General features: G+C 39.8%; 1 protein-coding gene across 2 annotated transcripts in view; it reads left to right on the plus strand.

The window, feature by feature from the left end:
- ELOVL6 (ELOVL fatty acid elongase 6) overlaps positions 1-23,202 on the plus strand; it is a 151,223-nt gene extending 128,021 nt beyond the window's left edge. For both annotated transcript variants that reach the window (XM_030190856.1, XM_030190857.1), the window contains 2 exons: positions 7,749-7,900; positions 19,028-23,202. In XM_030190856.1, the coding sequence (XP_030046716.1) occupies positions 7,749-7,900; positions 19,028-19,452 (577 nt within the window). In that variant the 3' untranslated portion in view covers positions 19,453-23,202. The remainder of the gene's footprint in view (positions 1-7,748; positions 7,901-19,027) is intronic.
- The last annotated feature ends 1,026 nt before the right edge of the window (positions 23,203-24,228 follow it).

Below are 24,228 nucleotides of genomic sequence, written 5' to 3' on the forward strand. Positions count from 1 at the left end.
CTCCAAAGAGTTTAAAATACATCCCAGTGGGTCCGGTCATGCTTGGAACTTAGATGAAATTCATTTCAGACTTCTCTGAGGGAATTGCAGGACTGCAATTAACCCCCAGCTAATCATTTCCAGTAGATGAGGTATCTAACTTATTAAGCACCTTCAGTCATGCTTCTGCCACCCAATACACCTGTATCTCTTCTTCCTCTATCTCACCCTCACTGTGTCCAGTATCTCTTCTTTCTTCCCCTCTGCTGTGTTCAGTATCTTCTCCCTCTGCTGCCACCCATCATGCATACTCCATGTTTGCAGTGTCCTACCCTCTCCAATGCCAATTTTCAGCCTGAGGGATTGGGATGCATCCAGTCTGGATTGTGTGCAGATCATCAAAGGCTAAGTGTTGTGCTGCTGCTCTCTGGATTGTCATATTGCCATTGCCGGTACCTAGTGCCCTTCCCTTCCCCTCCCATAAATGCTGCTACCCTAGTTGGATGCCAAGTCTACCTAGTGCAGGGGTTCTTAACCTTATTTGGTTCATCCATCCCTATAACTGATCAATTTAACCCTTGCAACCCCCTCCTAAACCACATGTCCATTAGTGACTACTGACAGTTACATATGTCGCTGTTAGTCATGAACAGTGCAAATTACTAACATGTCCCTAAAATTACAGGAGTATAGTTTTACTTCCAATAACTGTCCTAATAATTACCTTCACTCTGTGTAGGACGTTTCAGTAATTTGCCTCAGATTTCATGAATCTTCTCTGCACCCCTTGTTAAAAGCCCTAATCTAGTGGCAGGGCTGGCCCTGCAGCAGATGAGCAATGTTGTAAATGAACACGCTGGTTCTCAATCAAAATTGCATTCTTGGGTATTCTCTTCGATCATGGCATCTCAAAGCTACTTATGTTTGAGGTAGTAACTGACTTGGACTAAATAAGTTCTAATAGTAAAGAACATGGTCCTCCAACCTAAGTACAGTCACTATTGCTAAAAACATATACCTACCCACCTACCCTCTTCCCACATCATTCTAATGAAATAAAACAGCAAGACAGAAGTACCACAGGAGGAGGGAAATGTCAGATGAGAGTCTGAGACTATGAGAAGTATGCTGAGAAGATAAAGGAGACATGACCAAATGACCTCACTACCTCTCCACCCTCATCTCTCCCTACACTCCTTCCCAGGAACTCCGTTCACTAGGCAGATCTCTCCTAATTGCACCCTTCTCCTCCATCGCTAACTCCAGACTCCGTTCCTTTTATCTCGCCACACCTTATGCCTGGAATAGACTTCCTGAGCCGTTACGTCAAGCTCCATCCCTGGCTGCCTTCAAATCCGGGCTAAAGGCCTACCTGTTTGATGCTGCTTTTAATTCCTAACTTGTCACCTGCTCGTAACCTTTATCTTGTATTCCTACCCTTATCCCTTATTTGTCCTGTCTGTCTGTCCTGATTTAGATTGTAAGCTCTTTTGAGCAGGGACTGTCTTTTCTTCATGTTCAATTGTGAAGCGCTGCATACGACTGGTAGCGCTGTAGAAATGATTTGTAGTTGTAATAGATTTTGAAAGACTTTATATGCCTAGCTAAAAGGATATGCATGAAGGTGTCTTACCAGGGCTGTATTTTGATCAGAGGAGAGGAAACCCATGTTCATTTGCTTGATTTTCAACTGTATGCATGCTGTTAACCCTGCTTGGCTGCTCACCCAGTCAGCAGGTACAGAGTATGCACATTCTTTGTACACGTGCATTTGAAAATTGGTTAAAACAGGAGAGAGTAGAGTTTGACCAAATGACGAGCCAACTCAGGAGATGTTGCTTGAAAATTCTTTTATTCAGAGCACCAGTGGGAGGCCTGACATGGGCCATATTTCAACGGATGGAGCCGCCTGCCTCAGGGGTCACAACAGTATTCTAATAACAAAAGCCATATAGATAGATAGATAGATAGATAGATAGATAGATAGATAGATAGATAGATAGATAGATAGATAGATATGTGTGTGTAAACGTTCTACAAGATATGATGAACATATGGAACAGTCATATTAAGAACATATGAAATCATAGGAGAAATCTGTATACAGAAAAAAATATGAAACACCACAATCTAAAAATCTATGTACATTAAAATAATAGTCCAGTGGACTGCAAAAACATGAGCAAGCATATATAAATAAGTATTAAAAATACATAAAACAATAAAAGAATAATCAAAGGGAGACAGTCTCATCATAACACTGATGAACAAAAGGTATGTGTATATATACATAGAAAATAAACTTCATAAAAAAGGACCTATAGAAAAACTTAGGATCCACAATTGCAAACAGAGGTGAGGGGGTGTCAGAATAAAGGTGGATTGATAAACTGGATAGACATAAGTATAAACAAGAGAGTCTACCTCTATGAGCTAGGGCGACTGGTTGTGTGACTGATGCAATGATGCTGGAAGAAACAGCAATAACGGCTGAAGAGTGGCAGTTACATATTAGAATAGTGTAATCCCAGACCATGTTGCATACATAAAAGAAGCTAAAAATATAAAACAAAACATGTACATAAATATTTAATCATAGCAAATAGGTAAATGGCTTTTAGTTAATGAATACACATCAAGCAGTGACTTACAATACAGCAGTAGATAATAATCTACTTTTCAAAAGCTTCCTGATTTGAGTTTGACTGAGTCTGAGCCTAAGTGTACTTATTAGAACAGTGGATTGGTTTGGCACCATTCGTTAGCCGGTTCAGTGCCTAACCTGGTTTAGCTCATAACCGGTTATTTTTCTAGAGGTTAGCTTTTTAGTGGTTATCTTTTTGACTTACAACTTGCTATCTTTTAACCGGTTATTTTCTAGCGGTTTATTTTAACCACATATTTAATTATATTAGGTTTTGGCACAGCTTAGAGGAAATCTCTTGCAATGACCAGACAAGGGTAGAGATAGAACAGAGCAGATCTGGATACTGGCTGAGGACTTGGAAACTCATCACATCATAGTACAGAGGTCCCACAACCCATCCTGGTTTTCAAGATTTCCACAATTAATATGTATGAGATCTGTTTGCATGCAATGGAAGCATTGAATGCAAATAAATCTCATACATATTTATTGTGGAAATCCTGAAAACTAGACTGGGTTGCGGATCTAGAGGACTGGATTTGAGAACCCCTGCCATAGAAAGTTTCTGTTAATATATAATGTTAGCACAGAATGTTTCTGTAAGCCTCTTAGTGTTAATCAGGGTATAAATTTAAAAATAAATAAATAAATTTATTTATTTATTTATTGCATTTATATCCCACGCTTTCCCACCTCTTTGCAAGCTCAATGTGGCTTACAATACATCATGAATAGTGGAATGACATTAGAAAATAGACATTTAGTGTTACAGAAAGATCATTGGTAAAATGATAAAGAAGAAACATGAAAGTAGTATAACAATCAGTTATTATAAGACAATGCTGAATATATGTGGAGGAGTTGTGTATGTTCACATTGGTTGATCTTTGTGGTATGCCTTATTAAAGAGACAGGTCTTCAATAGTTTGCGAAAGTTCATTAGTTCATCAATCGTTTTTAAGTTGCGCGGTAATGCATTCCATAACTGTGTGCTCAAGTAGGTAAAGTTTGATGTGTGCATTAGCAACTAAATATTGGATGGGTAGAATCAAGCTCGCCAATGAAAAAAATTGATTTGTATAGCTTCGGTTACTTAAGACCAGGGGTTCTCAACCCAGCCCTTGGGACACACTCAGCCAGTCAAGTTTTCAGGATACCCACAATGAATATGTATGAGATAAATTTGCATAGAATGGAGGTTTATCTCATGCATATTCATTGTGGGTATCCTGAAAACCTGAATGACTGGGTATATCCCAAAAATGGGGTTGAGAACTCCTCCATGAGACTGATTCATAGCTTTGAGTGAAATATCAAACATAAGCCTGCTCTCTGACCAGCTGCAGTCATTCCTTATGTGCATAAACAAATGTCGATCAAGGAGGTTTGCTGGAGACACACGGGTTTTGGCACACATCGGAGTTCTTTTGTTTAGCTCTGAAAGCTGAAGCTGTGTGGAGTACAGGATATCTTTAAATAATTAAAGCTGTTTATTCCCATCCCTGTCTTCTCCAATCAATTGTTTTGAGTGTGAGATGCACTGAAAGAGATATAACTTTCTCTTGCTAAGTGGAAAGATTGCAGCCATTCAGTTTTACATTATACTAGATGAAAACATACTTTGTCAGTCAATAACATCAAGCCATTCCCTGTTTGGCAGCATTAGGGGAAAGGTTTTCTGCAAATATACCAAACAGAGGAGGTTCTTGCACTGGCACAGGCTCTGTTCTGACTTTGCACATACAGGGGTGTTCCAGGGCAGAGTCAGCATGTGGCTAGTTAAGTGCCAATATTCAGCACCTAATGGCCAGGGTAACCACATAAATCGGACCGCATAAAAGTCAGTCCTATCTTTATGCAAAAGAATTAATTTTAAAGTCCACACAATGATTTACAAGATATTACACCTACATGAACTACCTTATCGACCTCCCAACCAGAAACAGTTTGACGTCTTCCCGTACTTACCTTAATCTACACCTCCCTAACTGCAAAGGTATTAAGTACAAATCCTTCTACGCATCCAATTTTTCCTTTTTAGGTAGCCAGATTTGGAATGCTCTACCAAGATCCATCCGAACAATCAACGGCCTTTTGCCCTTCAGAAAAGCATTGAAGACCCATCTCTTCAAGATAGCCTACCCTAACGATTCAACCTAACTAAGCCTTCCTACATGATTCTTATACATTGACCATGTTCCCCATTATCCTTATTGCTATCCCATATCCATTCCTCTCCATCTTCCTACGCCTACCTCCTAACGCTCATTTCCTTCTGCACCAAATTGCTCCTATGTTCAATTTACTTATCTGTTAACCCCATTAATATGGCGTTTACTTCAAATTGTATATTCTTTTTTACGCTTTGTAATTCTTCATATTGTTACTATGTAAGCCGCATTGAGCCTGCCATGTGTAGGAAAGCACGGGGTACAAATGTAATAAATAAAAATAAAATAATAACTGCAATGCTCCATAGCCAGTTAAATGCTGAATATCACACTGAATGAGCTGTGTGTCAGCTGGCTCCGTAAACCCAGAAATTCAATGCTGGTGTCCAGTTTAACATTGGCCGCAGTCAACAAAATGCTGATCGCCAGCGGCTGACTATCAGGCCCAAAATGTTTGGAATTTGTATTTTAGTTTGTTTATATTACCCATGTATATGTGCCCTTTGAGGCTTACACTTTCACTCTTTTGAAGGAAATGGAAACTAGATCATACTAGGCCCATACAAAGCAATAAGGGTGTGGGGGGTTGTCTGGTTGTACTTAAACGCTATCAAATTCTCAGAAAGGCCAAAGGCAAAGCATTCAGCGTGCTCCAACTATTTGTTTGATGGTATATTTCCAACTAAGAATCAGCATGAAACACTATTCAGAATTTCCACTCTACAAAGATGTGGCTTTTTTTTACTTTAATAACTCACTCAGACTCTTGCCAGTCAGTATTCAGCTGGCAGTGGTCAGTGTGTTTTTAAACGCTGACCGTCATCGACTAAGTTAGATGTGGATATTCAATGCCTAGCCATATCCATATAGAACTTGATGTCTAGTTGCCCTCACTTAAGTGAAGCATTAAATGCATCTACATAAATGGGAAAAGGGACAACATCTGGAAAGCAGTATATACTAAAGCCCAAATATGGAAAATAAGGTTTTAGATCCCGAAGCTGTGATGGAAGAGGCTAATTTGGATTTAGTGGTGATCACAGAGATATGGTTCACACAGAACCATGACTAGGATTTAATTATACTGGGCTATAATCTGTTCAAGAAATAACAGAGTAGAAAAAAAGGGAGGAAGAGTGGCATTATATGTTAGATAATATTAAAGCCACATAATTGCAGGACCTAAAGGGTAAGGAAGAGGCACTGTGGGTCAATCTGGAAAGAGGGAATGGCAAATCTATTTTACATTGGTGTGATATACAGGCCTCCTTCACAGACAGAAGAAGTGGACAGAGATTTAGTTGAAGACATTCAAAATATTTATTTAGATTTTGCTCGCATCTTTTTTAATAGTAGCTCAAGGTGAGTTACATTCAGGTACTTTGGATATTTCCCTCACAATCTAAGTTTGTACCTTAGGCAATGGAGTGGAGGAGTGGCCTAGTGGTTAGGATGGTGGACTTTGGTCTTGAGGAACTGAGTTCAATTCCCACTTCAGGCACAGGCAGCTCCTTGTGACTCTGGGCAAGTCACTTAACCCTCCATTGCCACATTGAGCCTGCCATGAGTGGGAAAGCGCAGGGTACAAATATAACAAAAATACAAAAAAAAACTTGCCCAAGATCACAAGGAGCAGCAGTGAGATTTCATGTAGCGTTCATGATTAGCTACCGAGGAGTTAGTCCTTTCTATTTTATTTTTCCCCATGTGATTGTAGTGCTTAGCTAATGCCTGTGGAGAGCCTCTACTGAACTCCCAGGTTCAAGCTAAAAATGTCCCTTTCGTGTGTATATAGAAGAACTGCCATTGCCTTGCTATACAGTGTGGGGATCTCTCAGAAGCCTGAAGTGACTGGAGACAAATAGCAGCATCTCCAGGTACAGTAATCGAGTTATTCCTGGGTAGCTGCCAGTTGACCTCAGATTTCCTATGGCTTTTCATTGGCCTGCACAGTGCCCCTTCTAAACAGAATTCTGTCAATGTTGTGGTCATAGTAGAGAATTTACTCCCCTGCCAACACAGCATTCTTTTTAGGCATTCTAGGGTACATGTTTCTATTCTCTTTTGTATTAAAATTAGGGATTGATGGAGGGGAGACACACAGTTTGAAATGAGAATTGATGATAATTAGAAAAAAACAAGCCGTACATAAAAGTTTCATAGTTAACATTCCACAGTTTTAATAAAATGAATGGGCTGTGTCAGCATTAGCGCACTGCAGCCACTAGCGCAGCTTAGTAAACGGGGGGGGGGGGGGGGGGGGGTTGTTTTGTTTTGTTTGTTTGTTGGAATTGTAGAGAAGCTACTTGTTTCTAGCGTGCAGTTCTGAAATTTTCTTTTCATTAACATCTGACGACTGAATAAATAAAATCAAATATTACTGCTCAAGATGAGTTCCAAACCTGTTCTGGGGAACCCTTAGCCAATCATATTTTCAGGATATCCACAGGGAATATGCACAAGAGATGTGCACGCATGGCCACATTTGTTTGTAAGTTTATCTCTCGCGTATTCATCGAGAGAATCCTGAAAACCCAACCAGCAGCAGGGTTGAGTGCCTCTGCGCTACAGTCATGGTTAGATTGTGAGTGCAGAGTTAGTCATGGGAATATCACAAAATATTTTACATCTTTTATGCTTTTCTGTACTTGTAGAGAAAAAATCCTATGATTTCCAGATCACATTCTTTTCTATCAGCAATCGTAATCATTAAAATCTCATCAGACTGAAAATAACCTGGCTAATGGACAGAGGATTGGATCATAGATCATGATATTATGGGTTTTCTCTATTTACAATTAATATTGTCTTTTTTGACAGACCCGGAGTACTGATAACTGTAACATATCCATTGTGTATCCTCATGCATGTGGATATAAGACGTTTAAGAAGTTGCTTTGAGTATAGCACACTAATTTCATTAATACAGTTTTTCATCTCCCCTTATAAAGTATATTAGGTGCTGTTCGAACTGGTGCTTACATGCTGTACATTTTGATGACCAAAGGGCTGAAGCAGTCTGTTTGTGACCAGAGTTTCTATAATGGACCTGTCAGCAAATTCTGGGCTTATGCATTTGTGCTAAGCAAAGCACCTGAACTAGGTGAGTGACTTTTTCCCTATTCCCCTGCCATCTCCTCTGTTTTGCTTAATGTGCATATCTAGGATAACAGAAATAGGAATAATGCATGCAGTTTTTCTCAATAAATAATGATGAATCGCTTCCTCTCTGAGATTAGTCCGCGTTTGCATTTTCTGTATAGCATTTTTTTTTCCTTTTTTGCAGTGGTTCTATTATTAGAACTGTGGAAAGTTAACTATGAAACCTTTACGTAAATCTAGTTTTTTCTAATTATCAGCAATTCTCATTTCAAACTGAGTGTGTGTCTCCCCTCCATCCATCCCAATTTTTAATGCAAAAAAAGTATAGAAACATAGACCCTAGAATACCTAAAAAAGAGATATTCTGCAAGAATGGGTTTTTAAAATTCTTATTTTAAAACTCCATCTGACCTTTCCATATTGAATTAACTGTTTAGAAACTCCCAGAAGAGGGATGACGCAAGGACCAGAGTGAGCTTGTTGATACCATGGCTTTCTGCATGAAAAGGGCCTCTCATAGCCGGGCAGCAAATTCTGGTTCCTCTACTACCCTCCCTCCTGAGCAGTTTTTCTTTTATAAAAATAAAACACCAGCAGAGTTGAAGGTGGCTGTACAGAATGTTTTTCAAAAATTGTAGATGCTATGAAAATAAATACTACATGCATTCATAAATGACATAATGGTACTTTGGGCTTGATTTAGCACTTGCTAACGGCATTAATGTATTTTATTTGCAAGTAGGTCCCTTTGCATGAAATTAGAGGAGTAGTAAATAATGTGTTATTTTGTGTTGGCATGTGCTAATGTAGAACAAAGCTGTAGTTATGACTTATTAGATAATTTTGCCTCTGCCTGCTGCTGATTTTGTTTGGTTGTTCATATCCTTACGTGATTGTACTTAAAAATCAATAGTTTGAAAAACAAGAACTGCGTTTACAAAGGCATGCTATAGATGAATTAGCATTTTAACGAGCGTTAATGGTTGATGTGCATTAAACACTAATGCGACTATAGGAATGTATTGGCGTGTTAGCGTTTAACATATGTTAACTATAAAGGTGCATTAAAAACACGAATGCGCCTTAGTAAACGTATCTCTGAGCTCTCAATGGGTCACCTTGTACCTTGATTTTATTTATTTATTAAGCAGTTATATTACAATCAAGAATTGACTCTTGTACAAATTTAGGAAAATCAAATGACAGGCGCAAGAAGATGTAAGAAATCTATCTGTACTAGAAATGGTTTTCAAGGGTGATGATGCAGAGGAACTGAAAGAAATCCAGTGAACCTGGAAGATATACTGAACCAAACTGATAAATTAAAGAGTAGTATACCACCTGGACCTGGATAACATGCACTGTAGGGTACTGAAAGAACTCAAACATGAAATTGCTGATCTGCTGTTAGTGATCTGTAACTTGTCATTAAAATCGTCCACAGTACCTGAAGATTGGAGAGTGGCCAATGTAACACTGATTTTTAAAAAGGGTTCCAGGGGTGATCCTGGAAGTTAAAAAACGGTAAGTCTGTCTTCAGTGCCAGCCAATATAGTGGAAACTATTATAAAGAATAAAATCCATAATCTATGTATTGTATAGATAAACATGGTTTAATTGGACAGAGTCAGCATGGATTCAGCCAAAAGAAGTCTTGCCTCACCAATTTGCTTCATTTTCTTTGAAGGTGTGAATAAACATGTCAATAAGGGAGCCGGATGATGTAGTGTATCTAGATTTTCAGAAAGGTTTTGACAAAGTTCTTCATGAGAGACTCCTGAGAAAATTAAAGTCATGGGATAAAAAGCAATGTTCTGTTGTAGATTAGGAATTGGTTATTGGACACAGAGTAGGGTTAAATGTCCATTTTTCTCAATGGAGGAGGGTGAATAGTGAAGTGCTGCAGGGATCAGTATTGAGTCCGGTGCTATTTAACATATTTATAAATGATCTGGAAATCAGAACGACAAGTGAAGTAATTAAATTTGCAGATGACACAAAACAATTCAAAGTTGTGTTAACACATGCAGATTGTGAAAAATTCCAGGAGGACCTTAGGAAATTGGAAGACTGGGCATCCAAATGGCAGATGAAATTTAACGTGGACAAATTGCAAAGTGATGCATGTTGGGAAGAATAGTCTGAATCATAGTTACCTGATGCTAGAGTCCACCTTGAGAGAGAGCACCCAAGAAAAAGATCTAGGTGTCATTAGATAGTACACTGAAATCTTCTGCCCAGTGTGTAGCAGTGGCCAAAAATACAAACAGGATGCAAGGAATTATTAGGAAAGGGATGGAAAATAAGAACAAGAATACTATAATGCCTGTGTATTTCTCTGTGATTCAACCTCTAATTGAGTACTGCGTTCATTTCTGGCCACCATATCTCAAAAAGATATAGTGGAATTAGAAAAGGTTCAAAGAAGAGCGACCAAAATAATAAGAGGGGATGGAACTACTCCCAAATGAGGAAAGGCTAAAGAGGTTAGAGCTCTTCAGCTTGGAAAAGAGACAGCTGAGGGGAAATATGATTGAGGTCTACAAATCCTGAATGCTGTAGAATGAGAAATGAATCGTTTTTTACTCTTTCATAAAGAACGAAGACTAGGGGACACTCAATGAATGTACATGGAAACACTTTTAAAACAAATAGGAGGAAATATTTTTTCACTCAATGAACAGTTAAGTTCTGGAACTCATTGCCGGAGGATATGGTAACTTTGGTTAGCATATCTGGGTTTAAAAAAGGTTTGGGCAAGTTCCTGGAAGAGAAGTCGATAGTCTGCTATTGAGATAAATATGAGGAAGCCACTGCTTGCCCTGGGATTAGTAGCATGGAATGTACTTGTGACCTGGATTGGCCACTGTTGGAAATAGGATACTGGGTTAGATGGACCATTGGTCTGACCCAGTATGGCCATTCTTATGCTCTTATGTACTCTCCTTGGGGTTTACTGCACATTGCTGGGAGATGCTGTATAGAAAGGGAAGAAATGATGTTGCAATAATCAGACATCCCAAACATTTGTTAAAGCAACTAGCCATTTTATCATATGGCAACCTGAAACTGGAAGTAATGGGCTTAGGGGGAGATGGCATTGGATTCTAAACCCCAGATAGATTCTGGAAGCCTGTTTAGCCTAATCTACTCTAGACAGTAGTGTGATGTAAATGTATGGGCAAATGTCCATGTTGCAGTCCTGTAAATTTCTTTGGTGGAGTCAGACCTCAAGTAGGCTACTGACACAGTCATAGAGTCAGCCCTGCCTGGATGTAATTGAAGGATATGTTGTCTGCTAGCTAGCCAGTTGGAGAATGTGTTTTTTTGGAAGACCCCAGTCTGTTTGGTCAAAAGATGAAAAGGCTGGGTGGACTTTCTGTGGTCTGTAGTCTGCTTCAGATAGAAGGCCAAGGCTGTCTTGCAGTCCACAGAGTACAGTGCACTTTCACCTTTGTGAGCATGAGTTTAGGGAAAAGGTTGGAGAGATATTGACTGTTTAAGATGGAAGTCCAGCAAACTTTGGGAAGGAACTTTGGATGCATGTGCAGTACCATTTGATTGTTAAAAATTAATTGAATTAGTCATTAGGGCCTAGAGCTCACTAATTCTGCAAGCTGAAGTAACCTGCACCAGAAATGAGATCTTACAGGTCAGATACTTAAAATGGCAGATATCTAGTGGATCAGAAGGAGTTTCTTCAGCTGGTTTAGCACAACATTGACAGCACAGAATGTTTGATGGGAGGCTTCGATATAAGTAAGCTTCACATAAAGCAAATAACTAAAGGATGTACATTTTATTTATCTGGGATTTGATGACACCTTTTTCAGTAGTAGCTCAAGGTGAGTTACATTCAGGTATACTGCGTATTTCCCTGTCCCTGGAGGGCTCACAATCAAGTTTGGACCTGAGTCAATGGAGAGTTAAGTGACTTGCCTAAGATCACAAGGAGCAGCAGTGGGATTTAAACCAGCCACCTCTGGATGTCAAGACTGGTGCTGTAACCATTAGGCTACTCCTCCACTCCACAAAGATAGATCTACCTTCTACTCAGTGATGATAAGCTCCAGTCGCACCAATATGCATCTTAACTGAGTTGGTCTTTAGACCTCCCTCTTATAGATGTATAAGGTATTCAGGCAGTTTTTATCCAAGTTTTGTGAAAAATTGCTTGATTTTTTTTTTAATCTAACAATTCTTTCCATCCATATGAATCAAGTTTTCACAAGACTCACAGCACAGAAACAGCTCTTATATCAATAATTAGTGACATCTGTTTCTTGGATGCTCGTGGTGAAGTGCTGTTGATTCAACTTGACCTTGGTTCTGCCTTTGACCTAGTCAATCAAGTTCTTCTTACTTGCCTAAGAGAAACAAGTGTGAGAGACTCAGCATTAAATTAGCTTCACCCTTACTTTTCTAAACAATCATTTGTAACAGCTTTTGACACAAAACTCTCTAAGGGGCCCTTTTACAAAGGTGTGTAAGGGCCTGTGCATGTCCCTCATGCCTTGGGCGGTAATTCTGAATTTAGCATGCACTGAAAACACATGGTAGAAACTATTTTCTACCGCGTGGCGCTTACCCGGTGGTAAACGGCAATAGAAATGCTGTGCATGCCTACTGCCTGGGTAGCGCGTGAGACTTTACCACAAAGTCAGTGGGTGGCGATAAGGTCTTAGGCCAAAAATGGGCACGTGCTGGTTTTTATTTTGCCACATGTCCATTTTCCGGGCCCCTAAAAAAAAGGCCCTTTTTCTAGGATTCAGCAAAAACTGGCCCAGTGCACGCTGAAAAGACGCGCTGGCACTGCCACAGGCCATTGCCGCGGCTTAGTAAAAGGGCCCTAAACTTTTTCATATGTCCTATGGGGTACCTCAATATTGTATCCTTTCCCCCACCTTGTTTAACATTTTCATTGTTCCCCTTGACACTCTCATTCAGTCTTTGGATTTTTTGAGTGTACCTCTAACCAGTGACATACAACTTTTGAAAGTCACATCGGGTTTGTTTGTTTGTTTGTTTACAACTTTTAGAATATAAGCTCTGCCATTTCTTCTTGGAATGTTGATCATAAGCTGTCACTTAACACAGGAAAGACTGAGGGTCTTTGGTTCTCTTTTTCATCCCTCTGCCCACCACTGGTATTTCTAAATTGGGCTCTAATCCTTATTAAGAATAAGCTTTTGTCTTTGGGAGTTCTCATTGACATCACCCTATCCTTTAAGCCTCATATCTCGCAGATGGTACAGAAGTCTTTTGAGCCATATGTTCTAAAGACTCTGAATCATTCTTTGATTCTGAACCAGCTAGATTATTGTAATGCCTTATGAATTGATGTTCCTTTGTACTTTCTTAGGCATCTTCAGCTGGCTCAGAACACTGCTGTGAAATTAATCTGTAATGCTAAATAATTTGCTCACAGGACACCACTCTAATATGAAAAACACTAGTTGCGTATCAGTATAGAATTCAGTTCAATATTCTTTTTCTCTCCCACAAAGCTTTTTTTCAATGATATACCTTTATACTTTACTTCTGATTATTTCTCATCAGTTCCAATGAAGCTTGTGCTCTTCATATAGCAACCAATTGATTGTTCTCTCACTTAGGAAATGATCTTTTGCTTCCTCATGTAACTCTGCTTTTAGTTGCCCCCCCCCCCCCCCCCCCCATACACACACATACACACACAACTGTCTGGAATATGCTTCCAGTTGATATTTGCAGTGAATCTTCATTACTAAAATTCAAAGCACTTTTGAAATCTTGGCTGTTTGGATGGGCCTTTGCTGATCTTACCCCTTGACTGACTTTTTTTCTTTTCCTACCTGCTTCTCCTCTATTTTTCCTCTTGCGTCCTGGTTGTAATTTGTTTTAAATATTGTCCTACTGCATATTCCCTTTCCCCTTTTGGATCTCTTTGAGTCTGGTCTTATTGTGTGTTTTGTGTCTCTGTGTTGTAGTGTTTTGGCACATCTTCCTATTGATTGCCGCCATGATGTGTTTTTCAAATGGCGGTATCTCAAATCTGTGCAAATAAAAAATGTAAAAAAAAATTGTGCGAAGCATTAAAAAAAAACAAATCTATGGTCTTGCCCTCACACCAGACAGCAAACTTTTTTTCCATTTAAATCCATTTGCCCCTTTAGTGGAATCCTTCCTGGCTGCCAGCAAGACTTATGAGACACTATCAGGCAAATTCAATGGAGTCAATATCAACCTTTCAACATCCAAGCTGTGAGGGCTAGAAGCTCAGTGTTGAGATGCATTCCCTGCTCTTGCATAATCAGTTTTGGAAAATATCCCGGCCTGATGGATAGATTCAGCAGAAGTGTGAACCATACCTGTCTTGGTCAGTAAGGGGCTATGAGAATCATGGTTCCTTATCTTGTCTGAGTTTCTGAATGGTTTTTGCAATCAGGGGAATTGGAGGATATGTGTACAGAAGACCCTAGTTTGCTGTGTGACCTTATCCTGGAGCAAAAATGAGCAACTTTCTTGTTGGAGTGGCAAAAAGATCTATCAAGGGGGTGCTCGACTTCCAAAAGATAATTTGAATGACTTTATCGTTCAGTGTTCACACATGGGATCAGAGAACTCAACTGTTTGTCTGCCAGGGCATTGCTCTTGCCTACCAGGTATGTAGCTCTTTGAAATATTCTGTGAAAAATGGCTATTTCCACAGTCTGATGGCGTATGACACTGTCCCTCCCTGATTATTTATGTAATGCATGGCCACCTGGTTGTCGTTTGGTTATCCAGAAAAGGTTCTTGGTACAATCTCTGAAAGCCTTTAAAGCGTTCCATATTGCTCTGAGGTCTAGAAAGTTTATCTGAGTTAGTTTTACCTGAGCAGACCATGTGATCTGGGTGCAGATCCAGTCCAGGTGAGCTCCCAAGCCCAAACTGGACACATTTGTCATTAGAGTAGCTTGAATTTGGAACAGGATTCCTTTTGCCAGATTGGATTGGTTTGTCCTATAGAGAGGACTGGTGACCGATATGGCATCCTGGAGATTCCCCATAGATTGAGCCCACTGTAAAAAAAAATAAGGTCCATCAAGCTGGTCTCAAATGGAAGCATGCCACTAGAGGGACATCCACCATATGGCCCATTTGACTTCCTGATACTTGCTGACACTCCTGAATTTCTTCCACAATAGAAATCAAGATGGTTATCCTTTGAGGTGGAAGAAAGGCAGACTGAAGTTGTGTCTAGCAAGAATCCTATGAATTCCAATAGTTGTGAAAGGCTCAGTTTGGACATGGGATAATATATTACAAAACCTAGCAACTCCAACACCCAGATGGTTAAGTGAATGGATCTTTACGCCCCTTCCCAAGTTGTGTGCTTTACCAGCCAGTCGTCCAAATAGGGAAATGTGCACTCTGTCTGTGTAGATAACACTGTGATAATTGCTAAACATTTTGAAGGCAATTCTTCAGCTGGGCACCTACTTTTAGGTGCCCTGAGAACATGCAGTGGGAGCCTATTCTATAACGCCATCTGGGTGCCCAAATTCTATTGGTCATATACCTGGCATAACTTAGGGGGCATAAATGTAGTAGGGATGTATGTGTCTTACAGTATTTTGATAAGTGGGTACCCCGCCCATGTATATGCCTCCCTTGCATTTATGCTTTATTCCTCAGATTGCATATAGTGTGACTTGAGTTGCACACGCAATTCAAGTTGTACTCTGTATTGCGCGTGCTACTTAATTATCTTACTAAGCCAATCAGCACCAATAATTGTCAATTAACAAGCAATTATTAAAATAGAATTTACACGCACAATTTGCTAAGTATATTCTATAAACTGATGAACGTAAATTCTAATGGGAGCTGCCAAAAAGGGTTGTGGTCATGGGTGTTTCTGAAACTTATGCACACTGTTATAGAATACATCTGCTCCGCGCCTTAGTCGCTGGCATTTGCACCAAGTTTTACTTGGCGTAAATTCCCATGACTAGATTTAGTTGCGTGGAAAAACCCTAGGCATATTCTATACCTAACTTTAGGTATAGTTTATAGAATACACCTAGGTGTATTTTTTTCGACCCCATAATTTTTACAGCACCATATATAGAATCTAGCCCTATGGAGGAGAATTCTATATATGGCGACTAAAGTTCTATGTACAGTTTTGGCCGTGTGGCCCAATTACATGCTCAACTTAAATTGGTTAACAAGCCAATCAGCTCCGATAATTGGCCACTAACAAGCAAGTATCGGCACTATTTCAGAATTTACGCGCACAGCTTCCTAATTGTATTCTGTAAGCTTGTTCATGTAAATTCTACTGTGCAGATCTCATAAGGGGACTTGGCCATGGGAAGAGCATAAGTGGGTTGTGGTCATTCCTCAAATTTTTCGCACAGTTATAGAATACACCTGATCCGAGCGTAAGTTAGGCATGGGCATTTACACCAAATTTTAGTTGATGTAAATAGCCATACCTAAATTTTAGTTGCAGGGACGGTGCTATGTGTATCCTATAAACCATGCCTAATTTTTAGGCGAGGTTTATAGAATAGCGCTAAGCTCTGATTTTTTTTTTTAGCCCATGTAGAATCGCCCCTATACCACTTATGCGAGCCATCACAGAAACCTTGATAGGAGCAGAGGAACATAACATGCATTCAGTACAGAAGAAGGAGAAGGATGTCTGAGAACCTAGAAAAGAGTACAGCTCAAAGGAGACCAACATTTTCTAATATTGAGAGCATCTTTAATGCTTTTTGCAACTACTTTACTTTCTTTTAATGGACTTTGTGCCTTATCATTTTCATATCGTTGTTGTATATCATTTGGCACCCAATAAGGGTTTGTATTATACTCCACACAGCTGCCTCCTTTTTCCTTTCAAAGTATAAATTATAGCACCTGCGTACAGCTTTCGTCTGAGTAAATAAACCACTTTCAGGGGACCCTTTGACTAGTCTTTGAACTTTTAGAAAAGGGCTTTATAATTTGTGCATGTGTCTCTGAGGTCAACCTTCAGCTCCGTTATCTTGGAGGTCCACTACATAAGGGTCAACAAACACGTTGGTGATACCATTTTATAGCACTGCCTCAAAACATACGTGACTAGCTTTTGAGATCTACAGTATGTTTCTTTCATTAGGCAAATGAAGAGGAAGTATTACAATGATCATGCCAGAGCTGGTGCAAGGGATTAGGTGCTCTAGGCAAATCCCCCCCCCCCCCCCCAACACACACAGTTAACTTTTAGGCTCGTTAGCCCCCTCCAGCCATCATGATTACTCCAAAACTACTCTTCCCAGAATAATCAGGGTAAATAGGCAATTTGAAGACTTCCCATCCTACCTGCTGGTAAAAGTACATCCTGTTTAAGTTTATGTTCTTGTCAGGATCTGTTGTTTTGCCTTTGACTGCAGCTTTCTTTGATGACCCCAGAAGCTGGTGCCCTAGGCAGTTGACTAGTTTGCCTAATGGTTGGGCAAGTCCTGTATCAAGATAGTCAAGTATTTAGTACAAGAAAAAGGTATCCTTGACCCTTGCTTCTGCATATTCAAGTGTACTGACGTGATTGCCACACTGTTTTAAGCAGTAAAATAAAGCCTATAATAGTTTTGATCTTAATTTGTCAAGTTTTCATTCTAATTGCTATAACAGTTCCTCCCCACACACACACATTTTTTGAGGGGGTGGTTTCCTTTTCTTTTCTGTAAGCATTTATATCGGGTGGTTGAGAGGAGTTTTCTTCTTTGCTCACATCTTGTTTTAGTACTGGTTTAACCCCTTCCCCCCCCCCCCCCCCCCCCCCCCCCGGCAATTCAGCACTATTTAAACCAGCCAGGAACAGCTCCTGGCTGCTTATATAGCACTTAGCTGGCTATCCGTGAATATTCAGCGGGAGATAGCTGCTTATCTTCTGCTGAATATTCTCAGTCAGTGCTTAGCAGCTAGCCTGTTATATTGTGCGATATAACCGGCTATCTGGAAATAGCACATCGCTGGCTAAGTTTGGCAGCCAAATTGGGCTGCCGAAATAGCAGGCCTATCTTTGGATGCTATAAACTGAATAGTGGCTTGGCCAGTTATGTTTAAATCGGCCAAAAATAAACCGGACATTTGATGCCGGTCAGTGGAAGTGGCCTGGCATTGAATATTCGGCCTCACTGCTGACCGCAGGAGTTAGCAGGGCTCCCTCCCATGGTCTGAATATTGGCCCCAGACCATCTATTATCTATTTTTAACAGTTTATTTTCTATTAGATTGAAACATGTAAATAGAACACAGAATACATACAGCAACAGCAAAATCACATTCATACAAATAAAAAGGAATTTGAGGGACATTATTATGAAAACCAATCTCACCAACTAACAAGAATGGAGACTTCCAGTACTTTTTAATGAAAGAAAAATTGAATGTGCAACTCTGTGCCCTGTCCCCCAGTACCCTCCAAACATTCTGGGCTTAATTTATTCAAAGTGATTTAAGCAGGCAGCACAGGCTCCTAGTCACTTAAACCACGCTGTGCAGGTCGGCTGCCAACACTCAGTGACACTTAACCAGGAAGTCCCACTGAATATGGGCACTTGCCAGCCATTTTTAAAGTGGACAGGAGAGAGGTGTTATGAGGGCAGAGTCAAAGAGGAGCTGTCAGTTATGTGGGTGCTGGAAATAACACAATGCTGGTGTCGACAGAGCTAAGCAACCAAATAGAATGGCAATAATAGCAGTCCTAACTGTGGTCACTTAGCTGTGCAGGTATCGGCACAGAATATCAGCCGGCACCTGCATAGTTTCCAGCTACTTTCCCAAGATAGCCCCCCCCCCCCCCCCCAGAGCCTACTTAATGATCCATGATAGGCAGAAGCGAGCCCCACTCACTCCTGTCCCTAACAGCTTTGTCAGTAAAATATCCCCCACCACCTGAATATTGACCAGCCTGTTCCCACTGTACAGTTGTGGAATAGTCACTTGCCATTGCACCCTTGATTTTTGTAAAAGGTGCCCATTTTCACACTGCACATGGGTTAACCAAAGTTCATAAATACGTATAATATTTATTAGGACAGATTATTTTGGTTTGTAATAATTTTTTTGTTTTTTTATTGTAACACTACTTTTTCTTCATTCCTTTTGACAGGAGATACAATTTTCATCATCCTCAGAAAACAAAAGCTCATCTTTCTACATTGGTATCATCATATTACTGTGTTACTTTACTCCTGGTACTCTTACAAAGATATGGTCGCCGGAGGTGGCTGGTTTATGACTATGAACTATGGCGTCCATGCTGTAATGTACACTTACTATGCCTTACGGGCTGCTGGTTTCCGGCTCTCGCGCAAGTTTGCCATGTTCATCACCTTGACGCAGATCACTCAGATGCTGGTGGGCTGTGTGGTAAATTACTTGGTCTTTTCCTGGATGCAACAAGGCCAGTGTCCCTCTCATGTCCAGAACATCGTCTGGTCCTCCATCATGTACCTCAGTTACTTTGTGCTCTTCTGCCACTTTTTCTTCCAAGCATACATGGCCAGGGCGAGGAAGGCAGAGAAGGCCAACTAATGGTGGAATGTGCTAGATGTCATAGCTCAGGGTCATCAAGAGAAAACTACAATATGTAAAAATTCAATGGCACAAAGGAATACCTATCTGGAGCAGCTAAAACCGACGCTTCAGGCACAGCTAGCGCATTTAAAACCCAGTAAGTTTATGATCCTTTAACTGGTGAAGGCCTGCTGAGTTCTACTCCATCTCAGACAGCTACTAATGAGAGACCCCCCACCCCACCCCCACCCCCTTGTACCTGTCAACTCTAAGAAGATAAAAATTAAGGCGCTCATATATTTTAATGAGATGTGGTATTTAATATTTTTTAAAAAACAGTGTTTCTGCCAATTACCCTGTTCTTCTCCCTTCCATTCCTACTCACCCTCCCTCCCCCTTCACGGGAGGACTGAGGGAAAAACCTCCTTCTAAGACATGTTACTTTTTCTCTGAACACTTGTGATGCCTTCCACTGAAGACTGTGACACTGAACACTTCAAATAACTAAAGAGAAGGCAAAATGTAGTATGCACAATTCAAACTATGCATAAAGTCTCCGTGTAATACGGGGTGCTTTTATCAATATGAAAACCAGTTGTGTTTCCAGTGTATGTGCTGTATGCTATCCAAATCTGATCCGGAAGCACAATGATCTTTACTCAAAATACAATTGAAAAAAATAATCCTGCAAAATGTTATACAAAAATTCACAGAACAACCACGCCAGTGTGTGCACATGGAGACACTACCTATGTGTTTCAAAGGTTATGCCAACACCCTATAAAGAGACTTTCTGTCACACTGTTGGGATCTATAGAACCTGTATAAGATAGTGTGACAAATTAGGTTTTTATGTAACAAGATGTTGGTATGCACAAAGAAGATTTTGTGTGGCATTTTGCCAGGAATCTTGGTATGTATATATGAATAAATCCAAAGAAAGACACACAATCTTGTGTTACACCCTAACTGGATATGTAAAAGGTGTAAGTGGAATTGTTGCATATCACGTAAGCAGCTGCTATCAGAATGAAGTTTGCTTTGGAGAGAGTGCATCTCATACAAATGAAATGGTGTTTCGCTCTGCTTGGTGAGTCACGCTTAGAAAAGCAGCGTCCAAAAGACACATGCTAAACAGTCTATGAATTTTTGTATTTTTCATAATACCTTTTAAAATCTTTTAACTACATTGCCTTTGAGATATTTGGATCAATGTGTAGCATGCAGTTTGGATACTGGAGACCCAATTGTTTGATACCTATACAAGGAGAGGGTAGAATATATTACAGAGGAGACTTTATTCATTGTTTGGCTTATGAAAGTCTTTGGGTTTGTGTGAATGAAAATGCACTCTGTTATGCAGGATGTGTACCATGACTCCAGTGCTATTAAAAGTAGAAAGCTGTCTCTAGAAACGTTAATTTCCATGTTGAGCTAAGTAATTGTTTAGAAGTGGAAGGTGTTTTATGAAGAAGGTTGAAAAATGTGCTGCACCTTGGTTTCTCCACTGTATATGATCAGTACAAAAGTCACATTGTGAACAGTTGATATATTAATCAACCATTTAAGCTGAGTTGATTAGTACAGTATGTATGCAGAATCCTTAATGTGAGACGTATCCAGTAGATTATTTTCCTAACACATTTCTGTATTGAATCTGGCACTCGCTCGGTAATAACAGTTGACAGGTAAGGTGAAAAGAAGGGTCAAATCAATTTCCTTATGAGTTTACTTGGACCCAAAACCTAACAACTGGAATGAACTGGGCAAGATGAAGAGCAAATAATGAATATTTATCGTACTGCTTCATCTTCGTCTCTGCAAGGTGATTTTGATTTAAGGAACAAGCAGTAAAGGCAACAGAACACTCTAGATCACCAAACACAGTGAGGAGACGGAGTCACCTTGTGGAACCAAGCAGACTTTATTCCAATCAGCATATACAGTGAAAAAAAAAACAATGACCTGCCACGGCCGTGTTTCGGCAAAAAGATTTCCTGTGTCAGAGGGTCTCGTCTTAAAACCAGCTAGTGAAAAAGGACAGCATTCACATTTAAACTGTACTCCAAAAGCTGCCTTACAATGTTGAAATAACAGAATGAACAGAAAATCGCGTGAACCTCAAGAAACCACAGGAGCACCATGGTTTCATCATACCGTGGCACTCCTGTGGTTTCTTGAGGTTCACGCGATTTCATGTTCATTCTATTATTATTTCAACTTTGTAAGGCAGCGTTTGGAGTACAGTTTAAATGTGAACGCTGTCCTTTTTCAGTAGCTGGTTTTAAGACGAGACCCCTGACATAGGCAATCTTTCTGCCGAAACATGGCCGTGTCGGATCATCAGGTTGTTTTGTTTTGTTTTGTTTTTTACTGTATATACTGGTTGTAATAAAGACTGCTTGATTCCACAAGGTGACTCCATCTCCTCACTGTGTTTGCTGATCTTGATCTTCGTCGTGAGGTTTTGGTCCTCCTTTGTTGGTTAACAGAACACTCTAGCCATTACACATACCGTATCTGCCATCCCATTTCAGAATAAAAACCTGGAGCAAATGGTAGGATTCTCAAGATCTTCAAAGGATCTGTAATGTTAATGCAGGCTTTCAGGGCTTGTGTGAGTCTGTGTAACACCTTGCTGTTTCAGTGTAGCAGTGTTACATATGCCCTCTTCTGGCCTGCATGGGGATAATTCATAGAAAGCACCTTTACATTACAGTAAAAATTCATAGGAAAAGATTTTTGGCAAACTATAAGACTGCCCATGGTGAGATCTCTGCTGCTAGATAAATGTCTCTGCTACTGCAGGCAGATGGCACCAGCCAAAGGTGAAAAAAACAAGACAGTTGTCAGAGGGCCAGGAGAATATTACTGTAAAACGTCTAGTGTTAAACAAATTTAAACATGACAATTGGTTTTTTTAGGGGCCACATTGGCTTCTAGCTTCAGTGGGTTGTTACCACTTTTGGAAAATAGTGGTCACTGGATAGCACTACTGAATAATCAGTGTTCCCTCAAAGCATGCTTTGAGAACAAAGGGCCAAGGAGACGTCGCATGCTAAAAGATTTTATAACACAAAATGCCCTTGCCCATAATAAAAGAAGATACCTAATTCTCAAGTGATCTAAAGACATAAGCAGGATCTGAGGCTAATGTTCAGAGTTCCAGTTGTTCTGAGCCAAGGGAAAGGTAGACTACATTACCTCTTAACATTTCAGTCCTTATCAGCCAAGTACGTAGAATATGTACAAGTTCCTAGTATTCTGAAGAAACACTTAATATTAATTTAATGTTCAGTGTGTAAATGTAATCCTCTAAACTGTATCAGTTCAGTAGTTTAATAAAAGATTAGAAGAACTAGATAATCAGAGTTGGACACTGCTCTTCTGGGCATAGATACCATGAACATGTGTATACAGTACAATGACATATTACGTAGCAATGCAAAGTGTACTTTCCACCCAAAACTCATACAAATTGAAGCACATTGTACTGAGTAAGTGAAGACTGTTGTTTTTCATTTAATGTATAAAGATGAAGAAAGCAAAGGATTTTTTTAAGCTTTAATGGTGCTGCCATTCATAGGACCGAGCTGCTGCTTTTATCTTTTGTTTTCCTATTAAAAGGTGACAAGGTTTATTACTGTCGCATTCCATTAAAGAGAACCACAGGGTTGTGATTCCTCCCCCTGCAGGAGGAGCAGAACCTTCTTGGAGATCAAGTGATAATTGTAATGAACAATAAAGTTTACATTTTATGTTACCTGATGAAGGTGATTCTGTGAGGTGTTGGTTTTCTCATACGGTTGCGAAACCCAAGCTGACCAAGAAGCTGTGCTTAGGGTTAAGGGCTGAGGCCAGATTCACCCAACAAGGATGACCCAGTGTTGGGTTTGTCACATTGCATGCATAGACTTGTCTCCGTTATTTTGTTTTGTTTTTTGAGAATGCAATAGGGATGTCAATAGAAATAAAACATGGAAAAGAAAAAAAGATGATACCTTTTTTATTGGACATAACTTAATACATTTCTTGATTAGCTTTTGAAGGTTGCCCTTCTTCATCAGGTCAGAAATAAGCAAATGTTGGTAGATGACAGTATATATAAGTGAAACATCAAAGCATCTCAGTGGCAGTCTAACAGGAGGTGGATAGGTGAGAGACAGGGAGATATGCATGGAGACAGGAGGGTGACAAACAAAGCAGTACATTTTTATGGTTTATAATGGGCTAGCAAACCCAGATCTTTGTTAAGACCTGTTTGGTGGGTGTCAAAATATTTAATCATTCTGACTTCAAAGGTCTTATGTTCCCGTATTGTTTTAAAGTTACCTTTCAGGATTCTTACTATGAAATCACAGGTACAGTGTTTTGGTTTTGTAAAGGGATGTCGGAACTACAAGTCCCAGCATGCAGTGTGATAAACCCAGGATTGAATGAGCCTTGTCAGGTGAATGTGGAGCCAGTTGGCACCCAAGATATGTTAATCTTTTGGTAAGAGAGAATATATATATATATATATACACACACACACACACAATAAAACCAAAATACCTTATCCTATCTCATGTGGCAATACCACATGAACCTTTTCTTATCTCCACATCACACTGTATTTGTTTACACCAGAGTCTGCAATCGTACATTGAGCCTGCAAATAGGTGGGAAAATGTGGGATACAAATGCCAAATGCATTAAATAAATTATATATATATATATATATAATATGGCATGCTCAAAATTGAAAGGACCAAGCTGTGTTTTTGCAGCTTCCTATGCATTTACTCATGTTAC

Source organism: Microcaecilia unicolor, chromosome 2 (assembly GCF_901765095.1).
Source record: "Microcaecilia unicolor chromosome 2, aMicUni1.1, whole genome shotgun sequence".
NCBI lineage: Eukaryota > Metazoa > Chordata > Amphibia > Gymnophiona > Siphonopidae > Microcaecilia > Microcaecilia unicolor.